The sequence below is a fragment of the Watersipora subatra genome, chromosome 1, assembly GCF_963576615.1.
Source record: "Watersipora subatra chromosome 1, tzWatSuba1.1, whole genome shotgun sequence".
NCBI lineage: Eukaryota > Metazoa > Bryozoa > Gymnolaemata > Cheilostomatida > Watersiporidae > Watersipora > Watersipora subatra.
Window position 1 is genome coordinate 15794663 of NC_088708.1, and position 13960 is coordinate 15808622.

General features: G+C 38.8%; 2 protein-coding genes across 5 annotated transcripts in view; one reads left to right on the plus strand and one right to left on the minus strand.

Moving 5' to 3' along the window:
* The window catches only part of LOC137400070 (uncharacterized), a 35248-nt gene extending 29440 nt beyond the window's left edge, over positions 1–5808 (plus strand). For 2 of the 3 annotated variants that reach the window (XM_068086382.1, XM_068086395.1), the window contains exons 8-13: positions 523–673; positions 1942–2085; positions 2920–3027; positions 3418–3543; positions 3650–3808; positions 5473–5808. In XM_068086382.1, coding sequence (XP_067942483.1) covers positions 523–673; positions 1942–2085; positions 2920–3027; positions 3418–3543; positions 3650–3808; positions 5473–5492 — 708 coding nt within the window. In that variant the 3' untranslated portion in view covers positions 5493–5808. Of the gene's footprint in view, positions 1–522; positions 674–1941; positions 2086–2919; positions 3028–3417; positions 3544–3649; positions 3809–4791; positions 4842–5472 lie in introns of all 3 variants that reach the window. The other variant, XM_068086390.1, reaches the window with a different exon arrangement.
* Positions 5809–9056: 3248 nt separating this feature from the next.
* Positions 9057–13960, minus strand: part of LOC137404402 (HEAT repeat-containing protein 6-like) — a 31448-nt gene continuing 26544 nt past the window's right edge. For both annotated transcript variants that reach the window (XM_068090610.1, XM_068090604.1), the window contains 3 exons: positions 12019–12145; positions 11659–11769; positions 9057–9727 (listed from right to left, as the gene is read on the minus strand). In XM_068090610.1, the coding sequence (XP_067946711.1) occupies positions 9672–9727; positions 11659–11769; positions 12019–12145 (294 nt within the window). In that variant the 3' untranslated portion in view covers positions 9057–9671. The remainder of the gene's footprint in view (positions 9728–11658; positions 11770–12018; positions 12146–13960) is intronic.

Consider the following 13960-nt stretch of genomic DNA (forward strand, 5'->3'; position numbering starts at 1 on the left):
TATTGTCTTGGCAGGCAGTTGCTGAATGGGGGATGGCTGCGGGGAAAGGGCCTTGAGTGAGATAGGGCAAGGCTGCTACCTACGACGGACGCTTGTCTTTATTGTAATCACTTAGAAATGATACCTTTATTAAGATGATGCTGTGGAATGTGCGGCACAAAGAAATAAACAAGATCTCTACGGTGTTGTGTGCAATGTGATCCTAGGCTTTTAACCGCTAGCGAGGCATCTTCTAATAAAACAATTACATCCATTTGACACGATACTTTACTGTTGACAATTTGAGATATTTTTATGAGGTGTTAACAAATGCTTTTCTGTGTGATAAGAGATAAATCTTTGTAATAACATCGTGTAACAATATAGTACAGTTGCTACTATCAAAGTCTTTAGTTTGGCTAATGAATATTGAACCAATATTTAATAAGCAATTGTTTCACCTCGCTGTTGGCAAAATAATTTAGATTAGAACTCCTAAATTGTTAGACCCCCTGCAGTCTTAATGGCCTGTCTTGTTTACAGGAGGAAGCGGCGGACTTGATTCAGCTTATAAATGCCGTCCTGTCTGGCACTTCTTGCTACGACTATCTCAATACCTTTTCTTGCTCACTTCTCGCCCCCAAATGCGGAGAGAATGGGGAGAGAATTCCACCATGCAGAAGGCTCTGCGAAGGTTTGTTTTCCTCCGTTTATCTCATTTTTGTAATAGTTTGTTGATTCTCTTAACGTGTAGGGGCCCTACATTTATTTAAATTTTGCTATCAAGATTCATGCCCTCTCTGCCATATGTGTGGCATTTCATTCCATACCAGATTTATCCTGGAATTGAATATATTGTGACCGTCTGTGCATGGGATTTGGCACAGGAGCATTTGTGGACCATTGGCTGTAAAAACCACCGATGGTCCTTCCGCGATTCGAACCACTGACCTTCTGATTATATACTACTGCACTAACCACTAAACTACGGCTGCTCTGCAGTTCAGTGTGAATCACCACTGGTTCACGCTGAACCACGAGTGAGAACCTCAACTGTAATTGTTCCATGAGTAGAGCACGAGTAGATGACTGCAAATGACTTAGAGATTCAGAGGAGGTTACGGTATTGCAAAGTTGTCACGTGTTGGAGTTGTGAAATGTTTAGCATAAAACTCTACGATATGGCTATCTAATTCTTTGGTGGCAATTTTGAGGATAAATAATTTGAAAATCGTCACTGTTAAAGAGATATCGCCAATCATATAAACATGTAATGACAATTATATTACACCTGACAATTTTCAGAGTGGCGATACTGGAACTAAACCGCGATACTGGAACTAAACCGCACGGGCCTTCCTAGTCTTACAGTACACTCATTCCATGACCTCCCATGCACACAGTATTCATGAAATAGATGTTTCTGATTATCATGAACACAAAACAATTTTTTTTCAAGTTAAAACATACAAAGAAATATTAACAAAAGTTTACAAATTTTTTTACATAATATCGCGATATATCACAAATCGTCTAGAAGTAGACATTTATATCGATAAATTTGATAATGCAAATTTACAATATCAAATTGTCTGGTGGTTTTTGGGAATTGTGAAACTCTAGTTGAAAGGTTTGTAGGATATGGCTGGGACCAAGCAAAGGTGCCTCAGGGCAGATAGCAGTGATTAGCTAGCAGATAGCCAGCTATAGAAACTGCTGACCAGATAGTTTATGAAGCTAATTGTCTCAAGTAGGAGCCGGCATTAACAGCTTGACGTGTTTGAGCAATAAAACCATAATTTTAATCATTTATGACCAACAAACTCGTGTAAAATAACACCCGGCCAACATTGCACCCTTTCAGCCAGATTAATATCCAGTTGTTTGTTATTATAGCCTGCTCAAGTAGTTTCATTGTTTCTTTTTTCTGCTGCTCTAATAACCTCTTTCTCACTTCTGCAGCCGCCTTCGACAACTGCGGTCGGTATATGGATGCAGTCATGAGCTCTCAGGAACATCCTACCGACTGTTCTCTTTTCCCTAACAGCACCGATCCCAACGTCTGCGTGGATGAGCTTGGCCCTGTCGTACCCACTGCAACCCCCAGTAAGTCTCATGCCAATAAACCTTGAAACATTTTTTGCCAGTTGGCGGTGTACAGCCATCCAGTCCACCTGTGGAAGACATGGATGTATACTGACTGACTAATTTGCATAGATCTCTAGATGGTGGTGACAGCGAGACGAGCCTGGCTTCTGACTTGATTAAATTCTCATTATCCTCGACTAAGGATGTTGCAATGTTCATTCTGGGGTGAAATACCTACCTTCCTTCAGGCCCTTAGGGCAAAACTCTCTGCTATTAAACAGCAATATACTTAGTTCATTTGTCAGTTCAGCTGCTTAACTGACAGGCTTCAAAGTTGTTCAGCAGTTACACTAAGCTATGAGTTTGCCAGCATCCGTAGACTGAGAATTACTGAGAAGTAGACAGGTTGATAGATAGATCTAAACTTTATTTACACCTGTCAAGGCTGCTTAAAGCAAATTAGACCGTGAGACAAAAAACACAAAAAATTAAAGTAAATTATGTATATTGAACTATCTAGTTGACATAAAGAACCTGACTCTTTCTGATCCCAGATTATAAAAATAATGTTCTGATACCAAAGTTGCGTGTAGCCCGACCAGGCTAGTATAATATGATAATGCAGACTATGGGATAAGGATTTGCATGGCAATCATTTCATATGTCGCCTCAGTTATTAGCTAAAACACTTACCTATCCTTCCTGATGCTAGATCAATTATTCATTTCATTCTAAGTGATGTCTTCGTATACTTGGCATCCACGCATAGTTGAATATGCATGAACGTATCCGTACCCTCGTTTAATGCGATTATTTTGAGTGCATTACCAAGGCTACAATTGTCACATTTAGGTTGCCCTCCTAACTTCTTCTCTTGTGGGAACCATGTGTGCATTGCATCCCAAAACCGATGTGACGGCTCGTTTGACTGTGAAGATAGGTCTGATGAAACTGGTTGTGGTACGTAGCTGTTTGTACGTTCTATCTACTTCCTGAGCTGTGCCCGCTAGTAGCCATGGTTGAGCTCATTCGCCATTTGTGTTTTGGAATGAACTTGGACTGATAATTTATTAATTAGCTTAAGGAATAATGTTGGAATAATACTATGAATTCATTTGCTGTAATGTCCAAAATTCACCACCCTTTTTAAATCAGCTCAAGCTGCTAGCTTATCATTGACTGTGTTTGATGTTTTACTCACCAAAATGTGTAGGTTTATAAATAGTTAATTGTTTAACGTTCGGTACTAGCATTTTCATAATAAATTACATGATTTTATTTTATTCACTTTGTCCACTTGTACCATTTCCTATAGCGGTTACAGATAATTATTTTAAATTTCTGTTACAGATGGCTTCGAGTGTATACCTGGTCAGTTCCAGTGCGACGATGGCCAATGCATCGCCAAGGTTTGGCAGTGTGATGGACATTCAGACTGCGATGATGGCAGCGATGAATTGAGCTGTGAACCCATAGGTAAGGTTCCTGAACTCTGCTCTACCATAAACAATTTAGAATATTCTATAAAGTAGAGATGATGTTAGCGCTGCCGCATTATCACTGTCTCTATATCTGTGTTTAGGGCCCTGCCAGCCCGGAGAGTTCAAATGCACTGATGGTTTCAACGCGTGGAATGACAACGCTCGTGAAGATAATGATGTCTGTATTAAAACTAAGTTTACCTGTGATGGTACTGCGGACTGTTCTGACCGCAGCGATGAGGATCCTGATTTCTGTAAAGGTGAATATTCCTTACTGCGGTGATGACGTGTGCATGCAAAGGGAGTGGTCTAACGATCGTCTCATGACTAGCTGCTTATGGGAATCTCTTAATCATTTGAGTGTTGATTTGTCTTTGCATTGTTTGTTGTGTCCTAACTGCCGTGGCATGTACTTGTAATGATGCTCTGTCTCTAACTGGTACTGCATAATCTCCTCTCAAATATCATTAAGGCTACACGTACACTGGCGCTGAGCTGTGCTAACTTACCTACCATTCAGTTTGTTCATGAGAAATATATTGGTGAAGTTTTACTCGTATGTTATTCGCGCGATCAGCTTTTGGCTCAGATCATAATTAAACTTTGTATTCTAGGTATTTAACAAGGTTTTAGTGAAATGAAAACAAGTTTTTTTTATAATGAAACGATAAACATTTTGGCTGTCCGCTTTTAGTTAAATATCTTATGTTTTTTTACCGACAGTTGAAAACGCTCAAGATCGACTTGCCAATTTTTTCCCGAATTACTGATGAATCGACAGCTGAAATCTTTCTTTCATAGTCAAATGCAAATTCAGTCAAGACTCGGCTAGTATACATCGGCCTTAATCTACAGTTGTTTCCCCCCCCCTAACCACTTTATCCTTGACCTCATGCGTCTCCCCCCTATCTCTATCCCCTTTGTTCCCGAATTCACGCGTTTCATCTCTGACTATCAACCGATACTACTAACCTGTTGCTCTGCTTTTCAATCTGCTCACTAATCATCCATCTTTCTAAACATCTATTCCTGGTTGACTACGAGACTCATAAATTCAAAAACACATTTGATAGTTTGAAAGTCGCACAACAGAAAGAGTAACATCCCGGCACATCGCAATGAATCTGCTCACAAAACATATCAAAGCATCACTCACTCTCTCTCTCTCTCTGCCTCTGTGCTTTTTGACACTTTCGGTTTCTCAGATCAGTTCATGCTCTCAACAATGTGTTTTTCCAAACAGACTCGCCAAAGATATAAAGACTGCAAAACAGTACCAGAAAATTAATTTTGGTGAGTATAGCTACCGGTTATGGTAGAAAACAGTGATAGCTTCAAACCAGATCGCAGTCGGCTACTGATATGCCACACTACTAATTTCAATCCACATTCAATTTGTCACGCCTGCACCATAAGGCTACAGTAACGAATTTCTCTCACCTCCCTCTCCTTGCTCCACTTTCCTCCGCTTTGCTGGTCTCTTCCGACAATCACGAATAGCGTAAGGTTGTCAGAGCCTTGCATGTGTGGCTGTGCTGCTTTTTAACGTCGCGTGTGTCTCTCTTCTACAAGCGCATTGCTGTCAAAAGCTTGCCTTCAATGGAATAATAACAATCAGCTGTATAGTTTTGCTATATAGCTGGCTATATAGCTCCTGGCAATGTTGCCTCAACTTTCTCTCACATATTTTACTTCTGTCGTTTGTATGCATCCATGTTTGTTATCTCCACTAATGGTGTTGGTTTCATAAATTTGTTCTGGGTGCTAAATTAGAAATCAATCATCGAAGATGCTAATGTCCATATTGTTTTGAATCAATAAAAGAAAGGTTGAATGTTTTTTGAGATTGCTGTTTGGACTAAACTGTGTTATGAATCATTGAGTACAAATACATTTTTGTAAGAAACCTTTTTTTGTGTTGCAGATCGGCGTCCGTCCCCATGAGATTATGGCAAACATTTGAAATGGCTGAAGCACAACTGCTGACACCCAATCATCTCTATAGGCTCTTATTTTTTTACCATCATGTTTTGATGGTTCACAAGTTATTACGTTTATTTCCTTTTTCGACAAAATATGTCATAAAATGTTACACTAGCATCAACTCGCATGTACATAAGACGGATACAGTGAATGCTATGTATTAATTTTACTCTAAGTAATTAATAACCATATTTATTGATATTTTTGTATTTTTTTACTTAATTGATAAGTTTAGTTTTTAGCAATTTATGGAATAAACTGCTAACAAAGTTTTGAACCACTGATTTGTCGAAGATAGAGACTATTGAAGGAGGAGCCAGTTTGATAAGATTCATGAATTCATGGTTCACCGCATTTGCTGTGAAATCTAGGAAGCAGTCTGATGCTTGGAGCGGAATTAGATGGCCGTTCCAAATTAACAATGCTAATAAGTTGATCAAACATGAGCATTTGCAGAGACACTAGAGGGGAGGCGTTTGTAGGGTGTACACATGCCTAGACACATCAGTGTGATGCGCGGTGTCGTTAAGGGTCAGCTACAATTGAGTAATCCTGTTTTATTGCTCGCCGCCTAAACATCTCCTTAATTTCGTATAAATAGTAAGAGTAGCTAGAGGTTTCAGGGTTAGCTGCTGCTTAAAAACGTGAAGTCAGCATTTTGTGGTCTGATATCGCTGTTCAGCTGATTGTTACTATGAACAAATATTAGTGGTGACCATACAAATGTACGGGTGCTAGCAATCCAATCTGCTAAATTAATGCTGAATCTGTAGTTTTACTAATAGAAGCTTGATCGAAAAATGCCTGAGCTCAAAATTGATACACCATTTTCATCAGTCTCTACACTGAAAGTTAAATCAGCGAAAAATGTGAGTACCTATACGACCACAGTTAAATTCTCCATACCCACTCCTCCCTTCCAAAAGACCCTAAGTAATTAAACCAAGATGGCAGAATCACCATTTTAAATGTAATAAATTTATCAAGAAAATGAATGGTTATTTAATATGCAAGCAACATACCTTGGCACAGTCTCACTGATATAAAGTGCTATATGGCACTTGCTTTTAGCAGCGGCTAGTTTTAAATTCAAAATATCGATAGGCATTCAGAATAACACAACCAATGAGTAAATAACGTTTATGTATCAAATTCACTCTGACACTAACATCTGACTACTCATGCAATTGCATCCACAAAATGATTTAATACTTCCAACTTGTGTAGTAGTTGTGAGTTATGCAGTAGCAGAGGATTTTCAGGAATGGCTAAAATTCCATCAAAATAAATATATTTTGCTCAGCAGTAGCTTAAGCGGGTAACAGGGGTTATATTTCATCAATTAGAACTATAATATTAAGCACAAATTAAGATATAGTTACAGGATTGATTAACGGAAAAAAATTTGAAGGTTTAGTAAACTGCATTTTAAGTTTTCAAACTCTTTTACAATTATCAGTGGATCAGGAACAATGACAGCAACTCTATCTCGTTCATCATCCTGATGACTCTGGAAGGAAGGCGGGCCATCCTTTGAATGAATCAAATTGTTTAACATGAGATTGAGTAAATTTTGTGGTTGCAGAAATACTGGCCTGTCTATATCATCAATCTGATCTGTCTCAGGGATAGATGTACTTGATGCCGTTGACAAGAGCGCAGCTAGCAGCACTTCTTATAACAACAAACAAGATAATTTTAGGCCGCGCCACTTTACTCTGTATCACTATCACAATAATCTCCACTAACGATTTGGCAGATGTTATCAAAGTCAGCGTAATGTGTATTTGACTTTTTGAGAAATCTTAGAATATGAACAACTTGTCATATGAACAAATGTGCAAACTATTAGATAGTCCTTTTTAAATAGCATGTTTTTAGTTTTTCGTTATTATTACAAGCAGTGAATAACATTGAATTGCAGCTGCACCAAGTTAATTAACACACTATCAGACTTGACAGATCATAGCTATATGAACCCTTATAAAAAATATGTACTTTGATTTTTCTATTTAAAGCTGACAAATGCCAGAAATTTCTCAACCAGCTCCTTTCCTAAGAGCTTTATAAAATTACTTTTGAGCACAAATAGACGCAATTAATCACCTTTATGTTAATCGGTATAATAAAATATGATACAAAGTAATATATGGTAAGCTCTGCAATACACATATCCTGTTATTACGATGCTGGTTGTCTTGTTATATTTGGATGGCCAATATCCTTAATTATGACATTTTTGTTTTCCTATGATTGTTTTGCCATGCGGCCCTAACTGGCATTTTAATGTTTGTCTGCATTGTTAGCTATGTGGTGTACTGGCTTTATATAAATATGATATTCGCTCGACTTTGGTGAAGTAATGGCTAATTGATGTCTATGGAGAGATAATGAGCAAACGAGATGGGCATAAAACATTGTAACTTTTTGCTCTTCGATAAGAGACATCTGGCGTCAGGGAGGTGGACATGAGCAAGCTCGTCAACGCTGTGGAAATGAACTCATTTTTAACCAGAAATGTGAAGACTTGGTGTCAAAGAACCAGTGTATATTAAAAACCTTTGTACGTTAAGCAGCCTTCTATGAGACACATTTGTTCCGGAAAAGGTCAATACACGAGGAGCTCAGAAAAAATGTAGCCGTAGACTCATGCCATGCCACCGATGATCAGTCGAAATTGTGTTGGTACAATCACTGTAATTTAAGTTTAAGGATCGGTACTGTCAAAAAATATTTTTATACGCAAAAGGTAGTTATGAAATATAATTTAGACAATGAAAAACAGTCGTCGCAGCATCGCAAAGCGAGAAATATGAATTATCAAAAATTTATAAAATAAATTTAATTATGATAGATACTAAAATGTAAAAATGAATATTTTTGTAGTTTTTTTAAACAGGCCCAACTGATGTTAATATGACTCAGACATCACCATCACAGTTATTCCTTCAGCACCTGAAGTGAAATTTCAACAAACTAATAGCTAAAGATCTTATAAAATTTCGTGCATCTCTCAGGTCGACAAAATTTTAATCATATTTAGATGCACCAGCAGATTAATGCTAATCACGATGCTCTGTGTGTGTATCTAGTTTAATTTTATCACGCTGCCCTCTTATCGCAGCAAGAATTTACTATGGTTGTAAATTCTCAGGTTCGGCGCAACGCAACAAGCACTAATTTGCTGGATTTATCTAGAAAGTTTATTATGTCATCATGTTCATTCACAACACAAAATCAATTTTCCGTTCATTTTTTAACTCATATTTCACGACAAAAAAATCATCTATGTTTGACCAGCCTTTAAAAAAATACACCTATATCCAGCAGTGAATATAAATCAAGAAAACTGTACCATGATGCAACACTTGGAAAAGTATATATCATGAGCACAGTACACAGATACATTTCCTTTTTTGAATTTATGGCAAGGATTAACAAAGCTTTTCCCTTACTGTACTAATAGCTATGATCAGCAACCTGTTAACACCAGACTTACCGAGTAACTGATAGATAAATACTGACATCGTATCAACATTTGCTAATCATACTAGTTTGCCAACGTACCAGACTGGGATTTGCATGAATTATAGAAAGACAGTAAGACGTATGAAACTGTACAAAGACGGACAGCGACTCAGCGAGCAAATAGGAAGGGATTGATTAAAACTGAGTGCAAAATCTGACGCAAAGTTACCACTTGTTAGCAAGCCTCTCTGTATTTGTGATGATTTACAGTGACAGCCACAAGAAATCTGTTTAGTCTTGGTAAACAGATATTGATGAAATGAAAGTACATATAACTTTCACGTGTACCATTTTACACGTATACAAACAGCAGTTATAATAGAAAGCACAAACTGTCTTCAGACTTGAGCCAGGTATATCGTCGCGGGCGCTGACGTAAATAGTGCGTATGTATTAGATTACATCTGGCCGAGACAGAAAGTAGGGTGCAGATGCGTTGACTAAGAGCCAGAGCTGCTAATAAGCTCAAGTCACTAAATCAGGCTAATTTGGGCTCTTAAAATAGTAGAGTTACTCAATATAAAGCTTGCTAAGCCTCTAGAAATGGTTTCTCTCATTGGAGCTGACTGAGCGACTCTGGTATGACTGTGGGAGATCGGCATTTCATACGTATTAGTCATAGCTCGGTCGGAATGTCGTCCTATTCTGCTCTCCTTCTTTCTCCTCATCTGTAAAAAAAATGTTAATTTATTTCTTTATGTTTAAGGCACTCGACACAATTTTACGCTATTATTAATGTTCCAGATAAACTTTGATCTGTAATTAGGTGCTCGAGCATGAGCGACGTTTATAGAGATGAGAAAAAGGCACCAGAGCTGGATGAGCAACAAATTGAATGTGCCAACTAACCCACCTGTTCTACAACAAAATTTAAGGTAGGGCCACACGTATCGTGTAATTTCAACTAATCTGGGAAATTCCATTCGTACGAAATTTCTGACCTGCCACACGGATTTTCCCCACCACGGATTCGTACGAAACTAACTTTCAACTAGCCAATCAAAACGCGGTGATAAATTGAAGTCGATTCCGTTTCAATTTTTCTGGATATGCGCCAAAGAAAACGACCTTCAACATTCAACTAACCTTTTCAACCGACCAATCAAACAACGATTCGTAGGAATTTCTGAATTTCGTCCAATTCAGGATTCGTTCATCGTGCGCAACCAACGATGGACGAATTCGTCCAAATGTCAATTCGTACGAATCGTTTCGTCCAAATTTCGCCGATTTCGTGAGAATTTTGTCTCATGTGGCCCTACCTTTAAGCTGCCACGTGGGAGAGTCACCAAGCATGTATTCCCCTATTACATATATCACTAGTACTGTGGGCATCGTCTGCCCTTCAATTGCAGAGATGCTCATCTCCAAATGGTTATGAACACTGATGAAAGGGCTTTATGCAGAGCTTGACAAAGCTTTATACAATGGATTTTTGATGACCCATGATGGCTAAAGACCATGTCATCTAAAGCCCGGTTCACACTATAGCGCTGTTTGTCAGCGTTTTCCTTTCGGCGTTCATTGTCGATTATGTGAACCGTGAATTGATGGCATCGACGAAGCATCGCGGACATGTCGGGAAAGTTTGCACCTGTCTAACTTTCCCGACACTTCGCCGAGCATCGACGGATTGACTTTCAAGTGTGAACCATTTTGACGATGGTAATAAAGTGATTTATTCATATTCGTTTATGATAGTCGCTGCGGGACTAGTTTTTGATTCTAGCTCGCGAAAACAAAGAGGTCTCTGCGGAAAATTTAAAAGATAAATGAAAACACTACGCCACGGAGTACTTCCTGATGCAAACGCGGATGAGTATGCGATAGTGTAAACATGGTTATCATCGACGATCACCGAAGTATTGTGGCATCAATGCCAAAATATGGTGACATAGTGTGAACCAGCCTTAATCCGTGTAAAATACAAATGAATTTGACAGCAAAGCAATTTCCTGACCTAAACTCCAGCGCCCAGAAACCAGTTTGAAAAATCTCAACCTGCTGACATTTGAAGGATTGTAAAAAACGCAGCAGGCCCATTACTAACCCAACTCAAAACAAAAGCATCTGATCCCTGTTGACAGTTGCCTTCGGCTGTGGTATACTAGCAGACGTTATGATTGATGACCTGCAGCGCTACAGTCTATGCCGATGAAAGAACACATGCTTTAATTAAATATTTGTACATGTACTGCAGAATTATAACAGAAGAAATAGGCAAGTTGAGAGAACAGCATCATGTGAGTTGGCTGCCTTGTGTCACATGACTAAGCATCATGAACCGTCACATGTCATATGTGAGCAATGGGAAAAATCCAAAGCATGAGTATCCATAAGTTTCCTTGTCTGAAACATGTTCCGCGTGCTCATGAAGTTCCATGGTTGAATGATTGTCCCAGATTTACAAGACAATCACGAACTTCAGTAATAAAATCAAACACTCTTTGCAAGAGTATGTGACACGACAAACTAATCAATGCAAATAGGAGAGCATATGCATAGCTAATAAAAGTGAAAACGTCTGACAGCTCGGAACGGAAAAGATAACCTCAAAAATATGCGGGCTAAATGTATAAATATTGATAGAAGAACTCACCAACATCTGGAGGTGTCAGTGTTGAGAGAAGAGATAACAAAACGGTAAGACTGGATTTATCAAGAGGCAGGTTTTTCAGTTTCTCAAGATGAGACAAACAGGAGGACCGCTCTACAAAACCAACAAATAGATATAGAGCATTATAGCTGATATCCGCGGAATAACTTCTCAAACACTGTCTGCCTTAATAACATTTAGGAATTTCCCCCATCAGGTTAATCCTATGAGATCAGTGTGATAAGTATGGTGATAGGATTATATCAAAAAATAAATCGAGAAGGCAATTCCAGAATTGGCGAGCTGCACCACTATCACAGTGTACTTGTAAGCGCCTGCTATGTCTCTCCTGTTAAATGTTACCTAATGGCTCAGAAGTAGCATTGAGAAATTGCTTAACGGTATCTTCTTTACTAAAGAGAACGGCTGCAAGACAGACCAGGTCTGTATGTTCCATCAGAGAGGCGAGATGAAGGACAGTGCGGCTCAGCTACAAAAATAACCAAATGCTCATGTCAAGGCAGCCAATGCCAAAATTTAAAAAAGTCTTGTGGTTTTACCAAATGACAAAAGCAACTATGACACTTTTTTTGTCTGCCATGAAATTCGTGTGGTACATTTAATGGCTATCACAGGCATGGTTTGAAGGCTCCACACTACTCCGTAGACTGAACTGGCCCCTGAATATTCACAATCTGTATTTAGGCATCGGGCAAGGAAAGTGTCATGTCTCCGTAATGCTTATCACATGTCACTCAACACCAGAGGTTGCTTTGTTTGTACCAAAAAATTATGCTATGATGGAAAAATAATGAGTAAAACAATTAGTGTAAATAGTTTCCACACACAACGATAATGTCTCAGTCACCGCAGCAACTAGTAACCAGAAATTCTTGGACAAACAATTACCACAGTTGAAATAGCTGTGATTGTTTTCGTATCTTGAGTGGAGAGGTAACAGGCATTTGAGTCTCTCCACCTCAGGCTTACACACGCGTGCGCGGCATTATATTATATTAGCGAGTGAAAAGCCGTTGAAACCATTATCTAGTAATCCTGAGTAATGACATGAGTTATTAGTAAACATTATTAGCCTCTCATCTGTAATGGCTGAGACGGGATCAATACAGATCTTGTAATAAATGCTTTGACACAAGCTTTAATCAAATATGAATAAGTCTTCCATACGAGACTAGCCTTGTCAGTCGGCATTTACCGATGCTGTCACCCCCTCGTCCGCAGCAACCGTTAAGCCAGAACACCAGATGTGCGGCGGAATCAATAGCACACATTACACCAATGAATAATTGGCGGTGCTATTGAACATAGATTTTGTTTTATGCGCCGCCGACACGGGTACAACACAACGTCTATGAAACAGCAGACTGCCTTTTATGAGGAACTGCTGACAGATTGTAAATCAAATGGCAACAACAGAAGTCATTTGATTCTGGTACTGTGCAAGGCTACAGTACGCTCTTTACTGTGCGAAATGCAGTGCTAACACATTTTGGCACCTATTGCGAACGCTGACTCAACTAGAAGACTCGGGAATGAGTACTATGCATTTACAATGAAGTCTTTGACTTTGCAACCCTTGCATCTTTGTCACCTTAAAAGTGCAGGGCACACCGGTTAAACCACTGATGCAATCTGATGTTGCTTTCAGCAGCTAGAAATCACAGAACACATGGCCACGCTACATTACCTTCCCACCTATTATAGCTAGCAACAGCCACTATTCTCAGATAACAGCTATGTGACAGAGGATATCAAAAGACCTAATAGATTACGGATAGTATGGTTGTACAGCTGTTATCATAACGCAAATTGGCGCAGCTGTACAACCTGTCAGTAGAGGACAGGACACGCTAACACAGTTTTCAAACAGGAAATATCAAAATCAAACAGAAAAGATTAAATAAATACAAAACCATGTGCTGTATCGACAACAGCTATTGTTATTGGTCGTGTTGGTTATCGGCCAATTTTTGTGATCGACCATGTTTGTAATCAGCCAAGCATACTATTGGCCATGTTTCTCATCAGCATTTTAATTATCGGCCAAGTTTTTTATCGACCTGTATTATCGGCCATGTTTTTTTATCGGCCATGTTTGTTACCAAACTTGAGAGACAATTCAATCCTGCTGACTCATCATGATATTACTATAGTAAACAACAGTGCCACAATCATTCACTCAACATCAATTTTTCTTTCCAATTCCTACTAAACTTTACAAAAGTGCTGACTCGCTGTGCGGTTCTGAAAGAAGATGAACAACTGTGACACTTCATTCATAATC